The sequence below is a fragment of the Anomaloglossus baeobatrachus genome, chromosome 3, assembly GCF_048569485.1.
Source record: "Anomaloglossus baeobatrachus isolate aAnoBae1 chromosome 3, aAnoBae1.hap1, whole genome shotgun sequence".
Classification (NCBI taxonomy): domain Eukaryota; kingdom Metazoa; phylum Chordata; class Amphibia; order Anura; family Aromobatidae; genus Anomaloglossus; species Anomaloglossus baeobatrachus.
This window is the reverse complement of record NC_134355.1, coordinates 287,196,416-287,216,903: the sequence shown is the minus strand read 5'-3', so window position 1 is coordinate 287,216,903 and position 20,488 is coordinate 287,196,416. Positions and strand designations below refer to the sequence as shown.

General features: G+C 38.2%; 1 protein-coding gene across 6 annotated transcripts in view; it reads left to right on the top strand.

Annotated features, from left to right (window-relative positions):
- The window catches only part of LAMA2 (laminin subunit alpha 2), a 1,231,414-nt gene that overhangs the window by 598,048 nt on the left and 612,878 nt on the right, over nt 1–20,488 (top strand). For all 6 annotated transcript variants that reach the window (XM_075339908.1, XM_075339907.1, XM_075339906.1 and 3 more), the window contains exons 15-16: nt 15,761–15,872; nt 17,038–17,151. In XM_075339908.1, coding sequence (XP_075196023.1) covers nt 15,761–15,872; nt 17,038–17,151 — 226 coding nt within the window. The remainder of the gene's footprint in view (nt 1–15,760; nt 15,873–17,037; nt 17,152–20,488) is intronic.

Below are 20,488 nucleotides of genomic sequence, written 5' to 3'. Positions count from 1 at the left end.
ATTCATTATTTGTATAGGGTGCAAGAATCAGGACCTTTATGACTGTATCAAGGCCGGAATGGAGGACTATACAGTACAATGTATAGTGGTTAGAAAGTAGGACATTATACTGTTTGGGATACAGAATGACTATGGAGGCTAGAATGGGGAACATTTCGATTATATGGAGGTTACAAAGGTTGACCGTTTGTGAAATAAATTTTAATTTTGGAGATATTGTTACAGTGAAGGAAAAAATCTGTAATGTGTCAGCAAGACAATAGTTCTTTCTAGTGTGGACATGTAAATTGTGCGTGCTCAGCAGGAGGTTCAGGAGCTGCTGGTTTTAAGCTTTGGCTGATTGCTATATCCTTTATCATTAAATTATCTTCTTTACTGTATCTAATTTCATATTTATTTACAATTTACAGTATGTGTTACTATCCTTGATGTGAAGTCGCTATTCCATTATGTGATTAATTAATCTATTATATTATTGAACTGTATACTATTTATATTTTAAAAAATATTGTTTCTAAGAAGACTGAAATTAATTTAAAAATTCAGGAAAGTCTTAGTTTTTTACTACCTTTCAGCTGTTATGATTCAGGTTCATTTACCTGGCTATTGTGACAGCTCATAGAAAAGGGAACCTTTTTAGATATAGTAGAGGGTCTTGAATATTTAAAAGGTGACAAAGAATAGGTATGAGGGATACGTGACTTGATTATGTGATATGGAAAGTTGAATTAATTCTTTAAGTACCTTTTAAGCTTTTTAAAGCAAGATAAAACTTGTAATTTGCACTTGAGTGATCCATTTTATAAATCTGTTACAATGAAAAATTGTGGAAAAATGGCAACAGATTTGAGTTATAATAATTGTATGCAAGAGAAATAGAAAATTTAATTTTAGAAGCACAGCTGATTTGAAGCATCTGAAATATGCTAATATATTAACATTCTTATATTAATTGCAATACCACTATGTTTAATTTAACCGTATTTAGATCATCATAGAACCATATAATGATCTTAAGCTTAGCAAATTCAGTTTTAAAGGACCATGGGAGGACCAAGTAGTATTCCTTATCCAAAACCAGTACAACTGCCAGAAAACAATCAAATAATTATTTAAGGCGCTTACCACGTTTCTTAGGAATTTCTCTAAAAGACTGAAATGCAAAAAGTAAATTCCCATGTTTTTCCAGAACTGCTCTTGCTTACCTTCCTCAACAGTCACTGTTGGCTACAATAATTAGCTACAGCATTCATGTGTGGTGAAGTGTATACTGTATGTAGTGTACTTCACCATCTTGGACAAGTATGTCAGGATCTTAGTAAATCTATTTAAGAACTGGTTACAAGTTTCAAAAAAACTTTATTATTTAACATAATTTAATATTTTCCTTCCCTGTGCAAAGTTACATGACGTGCATTAGGACATTATACATTAAAAAGGTTTAACCCCTTTACTCCAGGCCGATTTTCCATTTTCTGTTTTTTGGGTTCTTTTTGCTCCCCTTCTTCCAAGAGCCGTAACTTTTTTATGTTTCCTTCAATCTCGCCATATGAGGGTTCATTTTTTTTCCGGGACAAGTTGTACTTTTAAATTAAACCATACATTTTACCAGATAATGGACTGGAAAACGGCAAAAAAATTACAAGTGCATAAATATTGCAAAAAAAGTGAGTGCACGATTGTTTTTGAGATATTATATTTACTATGTTCACTATATGGTAAAACTGACATGTTGGTGAGATGCCTCAGGTCGGTATGAGTTTATAGACACCAAACATGTATAGGTTTACTTTTTTCTAAGTGGTTAAAAAAATTCAGAACTTTTTCCAAAAAAAGTGGTGGACTTTTTGTGCCATTTTCCGCAACCTGTAGCGTTCTAATTTTTTGGGATCTATGGCTCAGTGACAGCTTATTTTTTGCATTTTGAGCTGATATTTTTAATGGTACGATCTTTGCACAGATGCTACCTTTTGATTGACTGTTATTGCATTTTGCGCAAAATTTGCGATGGCCAAAAAGCGTAATTTTGGTGTTTGGAATTCTTTGCCTCTACGCTGTTTACTGATTAGATTAATTGATTTTATATTTTGATAGATCGGGCATTTCTGAATGCGGTGATATCACATTTCTGTATATTTTTTAATTTTTTTTAACCCTTTAATTTTCAATGGGGCGAAAAGGGGGGTGATTTGAACTTTTAGGTATTTTTTTTTTTATTTTTTAAAACTTTTCTTCACTTTTTTTATTTTACTAGTCCCCCTAGGGAACTATAAGAATCATCAGTCTGATCACTCATTAATTTCTGTTGCTCATAGCTACATAGCTGAGATCACCAGAAATGCTGATGTCTTGTAACAGGCAGCACACAGCTGGCTGTTACAGGAAGTTAGTCATGTGAGCTACATGAGTCATCACATGACCCTATGCTACCATGGCAACCATCGGCTCACAGTGATGACATCATGGCACCACCGATGGAGTCGGGTAAGTGCACATTTACCTCGGAGGGCATTTAAATCATGCTGTCAGATTTTGACAGCACGATTTAAGGGGTTAACAGGTGCGGGTGGATCGTGGATCCACCTGCACCTGCAAGGAACACATATCTGCTGTTCAAATCAGAAGACATGTGCGGGAATCACTGCAGGCTCACCGCAGCACCCGACGGTGATTACCCGGACATGACTTAGGACGTACCAGTATGGCCCAAGGTCGTTAAGGGGTTACAGGTAGAAACAAAATTTAAAAGGAATCTGTCATCAGAAATTGACCTATTGTTTAAATAAGGTGTTTGTTTTTCAATCACAACCTTTATTTAAAAAAAAAGTGGCCATTGGGTCTTTTTTCACTTCTCCAACAAAATTTACAAAACCATTTTTTAAGGACCACATCTGTCACGGGTATATCACAGGTGACAGACAGTCATGAGGTTTATGGCGATAGAAGGTCACAGTGTTTGCCTGTGCAAAATGCTCCCTGACTTTCTATTGTTCCTGCCTTCAGTATTTATTGCTTTAGGTAGCTTTCCTACTGGATTTTCATCTCTTCCCCTTTAGATCCAACAGAATCCTCCTTCCATCCAGCTGCAAACTATCAGTATTCTCTATGTGCTTACATACTCCCTTTTGCCATTCGCTCAGTACCTCCCCGTATCTAGCATGACAACATCACATTTGATGTGACTTTGAGAGATCTAGGTAACAGAAAATACCCAAAAGTGACACCATTCTAAAATCTGCACCAATCAAAATACTCAAAATAACATCCAAGAAGTTTATTAAGCCTTTAAGTGCTTCACAGGAACTAAAGCAATGTGGAAGGAAAAAATGTAGTTTACTTTTTCCAACAAAAATCTTACTTTAGCCCCAAATTTTGCATTTTTACAATAACAATAGGAGAAATGCACAACACAATTTATTGGGCAATTTCTCCTGAGTATGCCAATATCTCATATGGGGTGAAAATAAACTGTTTGGGTGCACAACAGGACAGGAAAAGAAGGAGTGCCATTTGACTTTTTAACTCAATATTAGCTGGAATCAATAGCGAACACCATGTCACGTTTGGAGAGCCCCTGATGTGCTTAAATAGTAGAGCTCCCCCATAAGTGACTCGAACACACTAATGCTTGATCGAGCACCGAGCAGTAGCAAACATGCTTACCCATCACTAGTAATAACATTTTCAAGATGCTGCCTATAGTATGGCGAAACAAGACACATACATTGTTCAGCTGTGATTTTGGATAAGTCGTGCACACAAACACTCTTAAATTCATGAAGCTTCTGTGGGCTCCTTCTATGAACTCTGAGCTTTAGTTCCTTCCATACTTTTTCTATTGGCTTTAGGTCAGGTGACTGGTTTGGCCATTCTAGCAGCTTTATTTTCTTTCTTTCAAACTAATTGAGAGTTTCCTTGGCTGTGTGTTTGGAATTACTATTTTGCTGAAATGTCCACCCTCGTTTCATCATCATCATCATCATCCTGGTAGATGACAGCAAATTTTTGGCAAAAATCTCATATCAATATGAAGTTTCCACAGTGCCATATGCAGGAAAACAGACCCACACCATCATGTTCCCACCTCCAAGCTTCACTGTTGGGATGATGTTTTGGGGGGTGATATACAGTACCTTTTGTCTCCAATCATGGAGTGCATTATCGCATCCAAAGAGTTCAATTTTGCTCTCATGTGACCAAATTATATTCGAGTATTTCACAGACTTGTTTAAATATTGTTCAGCAAATTCTAAATGTGCTTGAACATGCTTTTTGTTCAGCAATGGAGTCTTGTGTGGTGAGCATGTATACAGACCATGGAGTTTGAGTGCATTACTTATTGTTTTCTTTAAAATAATAATACCTGCAGATTCCATGTCTTTCTGTGTCTCTCCACAAATGGGCATTGGCTCTTGCACAAGTCTTTTAATAGCTGTTTTTACTCCTCTGTCTGAAATCTTGCAGGGCACACCTAGTCGTGGTCAGTTTTTGGCAAAATTATGTTGTTTACATTTTTCTTATTATGGCCCTAACTGTTCTCACTGGAAACTTTAGTAGTATAAATAAATTTCAGCAAGCGTGTTCAAAACTTTTTCCCTGTGTACTTTCTCATTATGACACATAACTTAATTTATAGACATCTCTGGTTTAATTTCTTTGTCTGTGTTGATTGGATGAGATGTCACCAGCATCTGGTGAGAAATTCATATTATATATATTCTATAGAATAAATTTACTTTGAAAACTGGTTACGTGTTCAATACTTATTTTACTCTCTATATATATCCCTCTATCTATCCATCTATCTATCTATCCCTCTATCCATCTGTCTATCTATCAATCCATTATCTATCTATCTATTCATTTATCTCTTAACCACCCAGCGTTTTTCAGTGTTCAACTTTTTCCTCCCTTTCTTCCAAGTGCCATATATTTTTTTCATTTAATTGGTGAACCCCCCCCCCCCCCCAGATATTTAAAAAAAATAAATACATATAAAAAAAATTGTACTTTTGTTCTCATTTTTCAGGATCTGGCGCTCAGTGATGGCTATTTTTTGCATCCTGAGCTGGTGTTTTCAATTATACCATTTTTAGATAGATGTGATGTTTTGTTATCCTTTAATTGCATTTTAGGCTACATTCACATGTCTGTCCCATTTTTTCGGTCCACAAAAAATGTTCCTGTTTTTTCACGGATACATCCATGTGACATCCATTCCGTTCCGTATATGGGCCGTGTGTCATCCGTGTGTCATTCATGTGTCTTCCGGGTTTTTTTGTGGACCGCAAAAAACCCTGAAGCAGCTAAATAGATAAATAGATAGATATAGATAGATAGAGGGATAGATAGATAGATATATAGATAGATAGAGGGATAGATAGATAGATATATAGATAGATAGAGGGATAGATAGAGACAGAGAGATATAAAGAGGGATAAATAGAGAGAGGGAAGGATAAATAAATAAATGAATGAATGAATAGAGGGATAGATAAAGGCATAGCTAGAGGGTTAGATAGATAATAAATGAGAAAGACATATAATGTCCCACTCCCCAGCATTTTGTAATCTTGCACCCTTTAGTGCCTTTCATATGGCACTAAAGGGTGCTTAGCCTTTTATTTCGCCAAAAAATAAATAAATAATTAAAAAAATGACGTTGGGTCCACCCTATCTTTTGTAGCCAGCTTGGGAAAAGTAGACGGCTGCAGCCTGCAGACCACAGCTGGCAGCTTCACCTTGGCTGGTAATCCAAAAAAGAGGGCACCCCACGCTGTTATTTTAAATTAAATAAATAATTTAAAACAAAAAACGTGGGGTCCCCCAAAATTGGATCACCAGCCGAGGTAAAGAGGATAGCTGTGGTCTGGTATTCTCAGACTAGGGAGCTTCTTTGACCCCCAGCCTAAAAATAGCAGGCTGCAGCCGCTCCCGAAGTGGCACATCCATTAGATGCGCCAATCCTGGTGCTTTCTCCAGCTCATCCCGATGCCCTGGTGTGGTGGCAAATGGGGTAATATATGGAGTTATTTCCAGCTGTGTAATGTCACCTGGCATCAATCCCTGGTGTTAGAGATGCCATGGCATCTATCAGATACCCGACATCACTAACCCAGTCAGTAGTAAAAAAAAATTGATGACAAACAACTTTTTATTTGAAAAAACACTCCCCAAAACATTCCCTCTTTCACCAATTTATTGGAAAGAAAAATCAAACCCAGTCCAGCATAATCCAATAAGAGGGCCCATGACGAACCATACTCACTGTCCCAGTCAAAGAAGAACAGAATGTTCCCCATTGGCTGGGAGAGCAGTGCAGTGACCTGGGCTAACATCATGAGGTCAGCCCAGGTCACTGCAGGGCATGACCAGCGCTGACTTCAGGAGGTTAGCGAGGTACATTACCTGCGGTGATGGAAGCCGCTGCACTCCTGACGTCAGCACTCGTCACTGAGTTCAATGACCGTCGCTTTCATTAGCGAAGTGTCACGGGAGCCTGTGACTTCACTGCTAGTCACAGTCTCGGGCCGCCCATAAGAGGTGATCTGAGAATGCGGTGGGCATAGAAGTTAGTGACAACCGCTGATGTCAGGATTGCAGGAATTCATCACTGCAGGTAATGAACTTTACTAACCTCCTGATGGCAACGCTTATCATCCCCACGGCTGCTCGCACACTGCTGTGTGGGCAGATGCTGACACACTGCAGTGCAGGCAGATATTGACACACTGCAGTGTGAGCAGCCACGGGGCTGGCGGGGGAGCAGGACACAGACTGCAGGGGCACCCGACGGAAGTCACATGGAATTGCTTCCATGTGGCTTCCGGGGATTTTGCAGACCCATTGACTTGTATTGAGTCACGGTCCGTTATTATGGAACAGAATAGGATATGTTCGATAATAATGGAACAAACATATGGCATCCGATCCGAAGTGCTTCCGTGTGCCATCCGATCCTACAAAAAAGACATTGAAAAGATGGTCCTGTCAGTAGGTCCGCAAAAAAACAGGAATTTAACAGGACAGATGGAACGGTCGTCTGGATGAGACCTTATTGAAAATGTTGCGGCAACCAAAGAACATAATTCTGATGTTTTTATTTTTTTCTCTTTACGCCCTTTACCGATCAGAATATTTTTTTTTATATTTTGTTACATCTTGCATTTCTGAAAGTGGCGATACCAAATATATATCTTTTGTTCATTTTTTAAATTGTTTTATTTTCAATGGGGCAAAAGGGGGGTGATTTGAACTTTTGTGAGGGGCATGAGGGGGTCAATTTTTTCATATTCTTTAAAACTTTTTTTAAACTTTTTATAGTGTTTATTATTTGGAGCTGATATACTCTGATTGCTTTTTCTGTACAGAGCACTGCTTAAGGGATTTTTACATTGTAAGTGAATGTTATCTACTAAACCGATACCTTTGTACTATATAGTATGCTGTATACTGACTTGAGCATTCTAGTAACCCAGAAAAAAATATAAAACTTTAACATCTTTATTGGTAAATATTTATTTGAAGAACAATGTAATTATTATGTCATTGTTTTATCATTTTATAACCCTCCTCAGGTACTGGATGCAGAAGAGGACATACGTATTATATTATAACATGTTGGGTTCTTTAAAAATAGAACAAATTGGAACCAACAAATTAATGTGCTAGATCTAATGTTTAGGAAGAGACCTGATAAAATGAAACAGAAAAGAAACCAGGCTTCTAATCTGTGCAGCTGATATCATTCTGAGGACCCTGTCCTTATATTGCTTTCTAATACGTAGCACAGATGGGACATTTAACGTGGCATGACTGTTCATTCCAACCAACAGTACAGGCTGCTTCTGCCCATTATCCATTTAAGCATACCAACAGAGTTCTGTCGTTTGCTTTTATTGGTAGTATTTTGTACTATTTTGGCTGACTGTAAGCATACTGAAATAGAACCATTTGAGTTTTTTGGTGGCATTGCAATATTTGTTAGATTTTTTTTTCAGATAAGCAATAAAGCAAAATATGTAACATTGCTAAAGAGCTATATATTCAATTTCTTCCATATGTGCTGGTTTAAAACTAGGTAATATTTTTGTTTTCTTTTTTTTTATCATAAGTTACTATAAATGAAAAATAAATTTATCAGGAGTGGGAGATATTAGCTACTTAAAAAAATAACATATAATATGTATTTCTATGTTGCAACATGCCTCTTTTATAAAGAATAGCTAGCTGATCTTAGAAATATAGTTTGATACAAAAGTAAAGGTATAAAAACTTTAAAAACTTGGCTAATGTATAGAATGGGATTCGATCAGAGGCCTTAATTGATTTGTGCTTGTTTTGTCGAATTATGAGTGTTTTGCATCTTTTTTTACAACACTTATTAGTTGTTTTATTGGTGCCTCTTTTTTGTCTAATTTTGTGGGGATTTTTTTAGTAAAGATGAGTGAGCCTTTGGAGGTTTGGATTGCCGGTAGCAAACAAGCCTAGCACCACAGATATCGAACTTGACCTAAACCTTGGATCAAGTCACTGATTGGCAGTTGGAGTCTCCTCCCACATACAGCCAGCCATAGGCAGATCACTTCGGGGGGGAGGGTGGGCGTGGTTTTTCCATTGTTTTATTGAACACTACCTCCGATCATTCTTTTGTTACCCTCAGAGCGAGCTGTTCAAACACTGCAAGTCGCTCACACAGGGCTGATCTTCAAGTGTACCTGAGCACAGTGATTCTCGCACGAGTTTTCTTTGCATGTACCGCATCCGATCCACAAACCCGAACCTTGCGAAATTTTAAATTTGGTGTTGGGTTCGAAAACTGAACCTCAGGTTTACTCATCTCTAGTTTTTAGTTTGTATCCAATTTATAATTCTATTTGTGCTTTATTTAAGTCAATTTTATTTGTGTTTCCTGATTCTTTTTGTTTCCTATTTTGTGGGTGGAGTTTAGTGATTCCAGATCTTTTCACCTGATTCATAAAATACGATATTTTAAAAAGTCACAACATTTGGTGCAACTCTACTCCAGTATTTCCCTGGTGTAATTTTGACTACACCAGTATTTTCATGCAATTTTTGTTCTGTTTTGTAAAATGTGTGACGTTACATAGTTACATAGTTACATAGTTACTTAGGTTGAAAAAAGACCTAGGTCCATCTAGTTCAACCTTCCTCCACCAGTTCTACATTTAGTCACTAAGTCATTTAAAACCAACAATGTTTTGTGTACTGAGGAAATCATCCAGCCCTTTTTTAAAAGCTGTTATAGTATCTGCCATTACTACCTCTTGTGGTAGTGTATTCCACAGTCTGACCGCTCTAACTGTAAAGAACCCTTTCCTATTTAGGTGTCGGAATCGCTTTTCTTCCACTCGCAGTGAATGCCCCCTGGTCCTTAGTATTGTTTTTGGAAGAAATAAGTCATGTGCCAGTCCTTTATATTGACCACACATGTATTTATACATATAAATGAGATCTCCTCTGAGACGTCTTTTTTCTAAGCTAAACATATCTAACTTTTTCAACCTGTCATCATATGGGAGGCCTTCCATTCCTTGTAATAGTTTAGTTGCCCGCCTCTGAACTGACTCCAACTTCTGAATGTCCTTTTTAAAATGTGGAGCCCAAAACTGGATCCCGTATTCCAGATGTGGCCTTACAAGTGATTTATAGAGGGGTAACAATACGTTGGGATCACGGGATCTAATCTCTCTTTTTATACACCCTAAAATCTTGTTTGCTTTAGCAGCTGCTGCTTGACATTGAGTGCTGCTGCTCAGCTTATTTGTAATGAGAATACCCAAGTCCTTCTCCTGTTCTGTAGTCCCGAGTTTACTTCCATTTAATGTATACGCAGCTATAGGATTACTCCGTCCTAGGTGCATTACTTTACATTTATCAACATTAAATCTCATTTGCCAAGTATCTGCCCATTCTGACATCTTATCCAGATCTTTTTGTAATATTGTACTATCCAGGTCAGTTTTTAATATCCTACATAGTTTGGTGTCATCGGCAAAGACTGACACTGTACTATCAATCCCATCCACAAGGTCATTAATAAAGAGAGTAAAAAGAATCGGTCCAAGCACAGATCCCTGCGGCACCCCACTGCTGACTATAGCCCATTTAGAGAATGTACCATTTATGACTACTCTTTGTTTCCTATCTTTTAGCCAATTCCTTACCCAGTTGCATATTGTGTCCCCTAGTCCTTGCTTCTGGAGCTTTACTATAAGGCTATTATGTGGTACAGTATCAAATGCCTTTGCAAAGTCCAAATAAATCACATCAGCTGCATTACCAATATCCAGGTTTGAACTTACCCCCTCATAGAACCCCAACAGGTTGGTTAGACACGACTTATCTTTCATGAATCCATGCTGTTTGTCAGTTATCATATTATTTTCTGCAATATATTTTTGCATGTCATCCCTTAAAATGCCCTCAAAAACTTTGCATACTACTGATGTCAGGCTTACTGGACGGTAGTTGCCTGGATCTACCCTCTTACCTTTCTTAAATATCGGTACCACATCAGCAATCCTCCAATCCTGAGGCACCAACCCCGTTACAAGTGAGTCTAAAAAGATGAGATACAGCGGTCTGTCGATTACGGAGCTCAATTCCCTCAATATTCGTGGATTAATGCCATCTGGCCCTGGGGATTTGTCAATGTTTAATTTACTCAGACGTAGGCGTACTTCATCTTGTGTGGCACCAAAAAGTTGCAAAAACAGTTCAAAGCAGAAAAAAGGACAATTTATGAGGTTAAAATCTCGAATTGTGTGTGCCTTGTTGAAGTATTTGGCAAAAAGAACGGCAAATAATACTACAACACAAAAAAGGAAAATGAGTGAAAAAAACTGTAAAAGTCTAATATGTAATGCTAAAGTCTCAATCACATGTCCATATTTCATGTAGTGTTTTTCATGGGTAGGACACATGCTTTGCATAGTCTACACTATGTTCACATGACTTTTTTATGTGGAATTGCTCATGCAAGTCAATGGGATAGTGAAACAAGAAAAATAGTATTTGAATGCCATTCATGTGTCTTTCGAATGCTATCCTTTTATTGCTATTTAGATGGTAGAAGCTTGTAAACAGGTTTTTTTTTTGCATATAAGAATAAACATATCTCACATGTATGGTAAAAAAAAGATGAATGGTCCAAAAATAGACAGGAATTATAACACTAATGAAAAACAGAGCTATTTCAATTGTACACAAACATAAAAAGGATCACTGGTCAAACACAGAGTTTTGCAAAGACATATTTTGAAAGGCAGAGGCCTATGAACAAATGTGAACACATACAAATTCACGTTTATAAATATACAAAAAATTTGGTCATTAATTTTTTCAAAACGATAACACTTAGGTTAATAGAAATATCAATAAAACAGAGAAAAGTGAGTTGGGGTAGAAAGATCTCACATGGCAGTTAGACACTAATGAGATGGACACTATCCGGCCTTATTGAGAATCACGTTGTTCCGTTTATGCTTTTCACAAGTGTATCCATTAAAGTCTGCTGTGCTATTCACATCTTCCTGTTTTTGTGTGCACAGAGACATGCCCATATTTTATCTAAGTGAAGACCGCTTTACATGCTGCAATGTATCTTACAATGTGTCGGTGGGGTCACGTCGTAAGTGACGCACATCCGGCATCATAAGGTACATTGCAGTGTGTAACAGCTACGTGCGATTGCGATTGAACGGTAAAACGTTCATCGCATGCATGTCGTTCATTCCTCATGAATTGAACATCAGATTGTTCATCGTACCCGGGGTAGCACACATTGCAGTGTGTGACACCCTGGGAACGATGAACAGATCTTACCTACGTCCTCCCGGCCGGTAATGTGGAAGGAAGGAGGTGGGCGGGATGTTTACGTCCCGCTCAGCTCCTCCCCTCTGCTTCTATTGGCCGGCTGCTGTTTGACGTCAATGTGACGCTGAACGTCCCTCCCACTCCAGGAAGTGGATGTTCGCCGCCCACATCGAGGTCGTATGGACGGGAAAGTACGTGTGACGGGGGTTACTCGTATGTGCGGCACATTCAAAAAGTTGAACGTGCCGCACATACGATGGGGGCGGTTACGATCGTATATGATATCGTATGCTGGATCGTAAGGTGTAAAGCAGGCTTTGCAGACAAAAATTACCTAGACGAGTCTGTGGAAATCACAGACAGCACATGGATGGCATCATTGTGCAATTAGTGTGCTATTTGTGAGTAAAAGGAATCTGTCAGTCCGATGAACCCTCCTATATGGCTATGTAGGTCATAAGAAACTGAATAAATTAAACCTTGGTATTTGCAATTTGATAGCGAAATCCACGTTTTTAGCAATACGTAATGAATTGTTAAGATCTATATGCTGGATATAGATCTCATCAAAAATGTGCTTCTTAGTTTATTATAAATAAAAGAGGGCATTACTAGTGTTAAGTAATGTGGTTCAGGAGAGCAAACTGTCAGTAATTACATGTCTCACATTTGTAACGCCAATTTAAATTAAAATATCATTTGGAGGCAGTATCTCCAAAGATCTAAACAGCTCATTTACATATTAAGAAACATGTGAATTTGTCTTAAACAAGACATACTATATCAGACATCAAGGTATCATTTAATTCAGCTTCCTATGACCTACATGCTGATATAGACATCTCAGGAGGCTTGATCTGACTGACAAATTCCCTTCAACAATGTAAAGAACATTAGAAGATTGGTAATTTATTCATTTTTCATCCATTCATCACTTATAGTAAAAACTAATGCACTGACCAAATACTGATGAAAATCGGAGCTAAAACACTGATGAATAGAGGTCCATGTTTTTACCTATGGAAAAGATCACTGGTATCTGAATGAGATCTTTTAAATAGAAATATTTTTATTGATACAATAAATTGTGTTAAGCCTTTTAGCCATTATTTGATTTACATAATACATCTGAATAAGATAATATAAAATTCATGCATCAATTCATTATTGCCTGGTCCTAGAGTTTTTTAGGACATGTTTACATTTGCATTGTGTATAATGGGACTTATCAGTAATTGATGGACACCAGTGGCATATACAGTTAGGTCCAGAAATATTTGGACAGTGACACAAGTTTTGTTATTTTAGCTGTTTACAAAAACATGTTCAGAAATACAATTATATATAGAATATGGGCTGAAAGTGCACACTCCCATCTGCAATATGAGAGTTTTCACATCCAAATCGGAGTAAGGGTTTAGGAATCATAGCTCTGTAATGCATAGCCTCCTCTTTTTCAAGGGACCAAAAGTAATTGGACAAGGGACTCTAAGTGCTGCAATTAACTCTGAAGGCGTCTCCCTCATTAACCTGTAATCAATGAAGTAGTTAAAAGGTCTGGGGTTGATTACAGGTGTGTGGTTTTGCATTTGGAAGCTGTTGCTGTGACCAGACAACATGCGGTCTAAGGAACTCTCAATTGAGGTGAAGCAGAACATCCTGAGGCTGAAAAAAAAGAAAAAATCCATCAGAGAGATAGCAGACATGCTTGGAGTAGCAAAATCAACAGTCGGGTACATTCTGAGAAAAAAGGAATTGACTGGTGAGCTTGGGAACTCAAAAAGGCCTGGGCGTCCACGGATGACAACAGTGGTGGATGATCGCCGCATACTTTTTTTGGTGAAGAAGAACCCGTTCACAACATCAACTGAAGTCCAGAATACTCTCAGTGAAGTAGGTGTATCTGTCTCTAAGTCAACAGTAAAGAGAAGACTCCATGAAACATACAAAGGGTTCACATCTAGATGCAAATAATTCATCAATTCCAAAAATAGACAGGCCAGAGTTAAATTTGCTGAAAAACACCTCATGAAGCCAGTTCAGTTCTGGAAAAGTATTCTATGGACAGATGAGACAAAGATCAACCTGTACCAGAATGATGGGAAGAAAAAAGTTTGGAGAAGAAAGGGAACGGCACATGATCCAAGGCACACCACATCCTCTGTAAAACATGGTGGAGGCAACGTGATGGCATGGGCATGCATGGCTTTCAATGGCACTGGGTCACTTGTGTTTATTGATGACATAACAGCAGACAAGAGTAGCCGGATGAATTCTGAAGTGTACCGGGATATACTTTCAGCCCAGATTCAGCCAAATGCCGCAAAGTTGATCGGACGGCGCTTCATAGTACAGATGGACAATGACCCCAAGCATACAGCCAAAGCTACCCAGGAGTTCATGAGTGCAAAAAAGTGGAACATTCTGCAATAGCCAAGTCAATCACCAGATCTTAACCCAATTGAGCATGCGTTTCACTTGCTCAAATCCAGACTTAAGACGGAAAGACCCACAAACAAGCAAGACCTGAAGGCTGCAGCTGTAAAGGCCTGGCAAAGCATTAGGAAGAAGGAAACCCAGCGTTTGGTGATGTCCATGGGTTCCAGACTTAAGGCAGTGATTGCCTCCAAAGGATTCACAACAAAATATTGAAAATAAAAATATATTGTTTGGGTTTGGTTTATTTGTCCAATTACTTTTGACCTCCTAAAATGTGGAGTGTTTGTAAAGAAATGTGTACAATTCCTACAATTTCTATCAGATATTTTTGTTCAAACCTTCAAATTAAACCTTACAATCTGCACTTGAATTCTGTTGTAGAGGTTTCATTTCAAATCCATTGTGGTGGCATGCAGAGCCCAACTCGCGAAAATTGTGTCACTGTCCAAATATTTCTGGATCTAACTGTAACAAACCCATATTTGCAGTTAATGGTACTCAATTGTCAATAAATACCTACAACAAGTGAGGGCAGAATGTCAGATAACTGGGACCGGCGAGTTTGTGTTACTTGGTTTTTAAATTCAGGTTCTGTTCCGGATTCTGTTCCCCATATAAGTCTATGGTTACCAGAATCCGGCAATTAAAAATGTTGGTGAAGAGATAGGAGGATAAGAGCGTGCATGCTTTGCTTACCGAGCATCCGTCATGGCGGTACACTGCTTCCAGGCTGAGCATTCACTTTTGGCACCTGTGATTAGTTGCAGTCAGATGCGCCTCCATCCTGAGTGTCAGCGTGTCATCTGACTGCTTCCAATCACAGTCACTGACTGTGGGTCTATGTTGTACAGTAAAAATAAAAAAAACGGCGTAGACGTATTTAAATCATTTTTAAAAAGCCACATACGGTTTCTCTTATTTTGATATGCAGCCAAGATAAGCACACGACTGCGGGCTGCAGCCTGTATCTGTATGCTTTATCTGTGTTGGGTATTAAAATATGGGGGGACCCTATGCCAAATGTATTATTTATTGTTATATCACAATACTGACCCACAGACAGTGCCTGTGATTGGTCGCTGTCACACAGGCTGGGGGCGCGTATGATTGCGACCAATAACAGACACTAGGCTGGCCGTGGGTGGTAAATGCAGTGCATATGGATGAGCCTAATGTGCAGCCCAGGAAGTGAAGTAGAATCTTCGGGAGCAGTGTAGTCTTGGTAAGTATGAAGCGCTCTCTTCTTTGATGTTTTCTTTATTTTTCCTTTATTTTTTTTAATCTCTCAAATGCCGAAACTGAATCAAATACCCAGTATTACGGGTACCTTTAAATTCGCGTAGATCTGGAATTTTACAGTCCAGGTCTGTCCATCGCTGCCTACAGCACAAATATGGTTATATGCAACATATTATATAACTACTATTTTATGCAGTTATACGGGGGATTTACTCACATGACTTTTTTCTCTGTAACATTTTAGATTAAGTTCTGTTACCCTTGAAGTAGCTGAGGAATCCGAACTCAGTGGTCGCACGGCTCTTGATATAGAGATATGTCAATGTCCTCCTGGATATAGTGGTACTTCTTGTGAAGTAAGTTTTACAATACTTGTTACCTAACCTAAGTGTTATGCTGCATACTTATAACAGTATCAATACAAAAATTCTCAAAGAGTTACAAAACATGATACGTAGCAAATGAAGTGCCAAATCAGGCCAAACCATTGCCATGCACACCCGGTAGCACAGCAACAAAACTGGAGGACAAGAGTGATTTATGCAAAAAGAACCATCATTTTATTAGACAATTAAAATCACACACAGAAACATCAATAAAAAAAACGTGCAATATAAAATACAGGTAGGGGAATGTGACAGGATGGTCAGAACCACCAGAAAAACATTGGCATCCAAAATGCAAAAGTATTGTAAATGGGATGGAGTATTAGCCAAATTACAGGCGATATTGTAATCAGATTGGAGAAAGTCACCAAGATACACAAAAAGGGAGTGTAAAATATACTAGAAAATCTATAGTGGAGCATCAGGTTCAAAGGGTTAAATGCATAGAAGGTGCATAGTAGATGAAAGGATGACAAATATATGAGGTTGTAATATGGACAACACAACACAGTAAGGAGTCAAATTAGGGCAGGTTGTGTAACATAAAGTGCCTTGTGCCGAATGACACCCCTATTTCAATAATAAGCACCGAATGCACAATTAACTATGTAAATATGTATGGTTTCAAGTGCAGAATATCGGTGCATAACTGATGTAAACTAGGTGAAAGAAAAAAATATATTCAACCATAGCACACACTGCACAAGTGGAAGGAAAGGAGGGGTATCATTCAGAGGTAGACATAAAGGAATTACTAGTAATGATATTAGTAGTTAGTATACAGCAGAGCAGTTAGCGATTCTAGCAGTGTGATTCTCTTCAAAACTGTGAGTTCACTTCCTCTTTCTTTTATTTTCAATGTTTTGTTTCTTATAAAGCTGTTCTACTTATTCTTTTTCTTCCTATTCTTCCTTTATTTCTGTCTTTTTGCGCTACATCAGAAGAATGTTGAAGCGTATGCTCCATTTAGCCTTCCACTTAAAGGTGATAGTAAGGTCAGTTGGAATACATGGCATGCACATTTATCAACTGGAAAAAGGAATAGTGGGACTTTAATTTTTTGCTTTGCCTTCAAATTTTCTTGTAAGTTAAAGCACATAATATTCTTCTATAACTAACTCTTTCTCCTTCACAGTCTTGTTTGCCAGGACACAGGCGGGTAAATGGCACCTTATTTGGTGGGAAGTGTGAGCCATGTCGATGTTTTGGTCACTCTGACTCATGTGATGATAACTCCGGATTTTGCAAAGTGAGTACTATTCATTGTATGTATCCAAATCAGATACATACAGTATAGTGTACTGGAAAACAGCCGAAAAATTGCAAGTGTGGAAAAATTGCAAAAAAACTGCGATTGCATGACTGTTTTTGAGATATTTTATTCATCATGTTCACTATATGGTGAAACTAATGAGTCCGTGTCATGCCTCAGTTTGATATGAGTTCGTAGACACCAAACCTGTACAGGTTTACTTTAATCTAAGGGGTTAAAAAAATCGTAAATTTGTCCAAAAAAAGTGGCCCTTTTCCATGACCATTATTATTCTAATTTTTCTGGATTCTGACTCAAGCTGACATTTTTAATGGTACAATATTTATGCAGATGTTACGTTTTTATCGCCTGTTATTGCATTTTGCGCAAAATTAAAAAAGTAAAGTAGCATTCCACAGTCTAGGATAAATTAACTCCTGCAAGCCCAATTACTAACAAGAGCACAGCTGGTAGACGCTTGAGCATGTCTGTTCCACTAAAAAGCAGTATTGTGTGGAGTGCCTAACTGCTGAATGAAAAGCATCAGAAGTAGTCCTGACACTTGGCAAGTTTTGAGCCAGACACCGTGTGACAGTTTGTGCATTCTGGTTGACTTACTTGGGTATGTATACAGCTTTTTCTTCAACTCTACCCATAAGTGGTCGATTGAGTTGAGGTCTGTGGACTGTGGGGGCAAATCCAGCATCTCTACTTCATTGTCATTGAACCATTTCTTTGCCAATCTCGACATATACTCTGGGTCATTGTCCTACAGCAGGGGTGGGAAACCTCCGGCCCACGGGCCACATGCGGCCTGCCATGACCTTTTATGTCTGTGCCCCCCTCAGTGATGTCTTTGCCCCAGCCCCTCTTGAGATGTGTGTGCACACAGCCCCTCTTGCGTTGTGTATGCTCCCCAGCACCTCTTGCATTGTGTATGCCCCCCAGCACCTCTTGTGTTGTGTATGCCCCCCAGCGTTTCCTGGTATGTGTTTGAGCCCCAGCCCCTCTTGTGTTGTTCGCCTTTAGCGTCTCCTGTGACTTAGACATCACATTGGAGATGCTGGGGGCATATACATCACAGGAGACACTGGGGACATACACAACACAGGAGGGGCTGTGGGCATTTACATCACAGGAAGGGCTGGGAGCATATATATGCCCCCAGCTCCTCATGTGATGTATGTGCCTCCTGTGATGTGTATATACAGCAGTCCCAGCATTTCCTTTCTGTTGTGTATACGTCAGTCCCAGCATTTTCAATGTGATGTATATGCCCCCAGCCCCTCCAGTGATGTATGTGACTTCAGTGACTTCTGTAGTGTATATAGAGCAGTCCCAGTGTCTCCTATGTTTTATATGTGCCTCCAGTGTCTCCTGTGAGGTATATACAGCGTCCCCTATGTGATGTATATGATTTACCAAATATTATTATGACAAAAAGTTGACTGCACTTCAGACCGAGACAAACCTAGAAAAGCAGTTGTGAGAAGAAACATGATCAGTATCACCAAACATCACAGCCGCACCAAAGAGAACCTGCTCCGGCCGCCACAGTAGGGGTGAGTTAATTAACTGTTTGGCCCTAATATAGCAGGGTCATTTTCACATTGATAATTTTGTGCGGCCCCCGAAGGTTGGTAGAAATTTCCAAATGGCCCCCGGCAGTAAAAAGGTTCCCCACCCCTGTCCTACAGAAACACCATGTCATCTTTTTCATACCCATAATACTTAAGTGTACGAAGTAACTCGTCTTGTAGGATAATCATATATAGCTCAGCATAAAAATCGCCATCAATTCTGGTCAAGAATTCTCTGACTTGAGCAGTAAAACAACCCCATATCATCAGGCTTCTTCCATCAAACTTGACAGTTCTTTTAATTTTTTAATGCATTAGCTCCTTTTTTCATGTTTTTTTTCTAGACCCATTTGCCCTCATCTGAGCCTAGTTTATTTATTTTCATCCTATTGCTTCAAATCACCCATATCCATTCTTATATTGTCTACTTTTCATATTTTTTTTGCAAACTCAAGCTGATGATTCTTATAACTATATTGAAGATGAGAATTCTTCACCTTTTTTCAAGCCATCACTCCAGAAGTGTATAAAGTGCATCACATGATGCTTGCATGGACATCTGTGATCTCACTATTATGAAGCATAAGAGCTACCTCAACTGTCGTTTTTGTCAAACCAGGCTTGATAGAAATTGTAAAAAGAAGACTTGTTTACTCTAATATTTTGCATACATGTCCACCTCTTGGCTTTGGAATGGATGGATTGACTTCATTTTGTATTCTTCCAAATATCATGGCACTCACATGATTCAGTTTGGCAATTTTCTTGGCTGAGTCATTAGTATCGATGAACTGGATGATACTGTTTCTCTTTCCATGGGAAATCTTCTTCATGGCTGCTCCTCATTTCATACTAATAACCTTTCATTAGAACTATTAGGGAATGTGAAAACAGGTTGTAATTTGTAGTGTACAGGAAGAAAAAGATTTTTCCACCAACAGGAGCAAAACAGTAACAATGCAGTGCATGACAAGAATCAGCATAATTAATCATGTGGTAAATTGTTATTAGTTATTTATGTATGAGACAGCCAAGCTGATTGTCCATAAAATGATAGTAGTCTCATATTCAAAGCTGTTATGGATGGTGACGTGTGGAAAATGAAATTCAAAAGTTAAAAACATTGTTACCCTTTTGCTCGTCAGTGTACATCTTATAATGTCAACACTTGTGAAAAGTAATTTTTACGGCAAAAATTTTGATATATTGAATTTGTTTTTTTGTTTATGTATTGGTTCTTTCTTAGTGTATTTACTGTTAATTTAATTAATTTAAATTTAATTAATTAAATTAACAGTAAATTTAATTAATTTAATTTTAGTCCAATCATATAATCAAAATTCCTTCGGACACATGAAACAATCATTTCTATACTGTCTTTACTAGCTGAACACTTTATTTATTATACTATATATAGTTTTCCTCTCCTAGACATCTAGTTGCGCCTGGCATTGCAGACAGTAAGATCATCAGAAAGTCAGATGACAAAAGCAGAAGCTGAGTGTGCTAATCTTTTGGGAGAAAATGTTTACTTCTGTTACTTACTGCCAGTGGTAGATAAAAATTTGATACACTCCTGTATTGGCTATTATTTTGACAAAACTGTTGAATATTATTGTGACAGAATAAGGCATTTTTCGTGTTGTATATTTTTATTTATCCAATTAATCGGCCTGAATGGTTCAAATTTTTATTTTTTTTATGACATTATCACTGGGCATTTTGCAGTAATTTTTCAGTAACTGCATTCATTA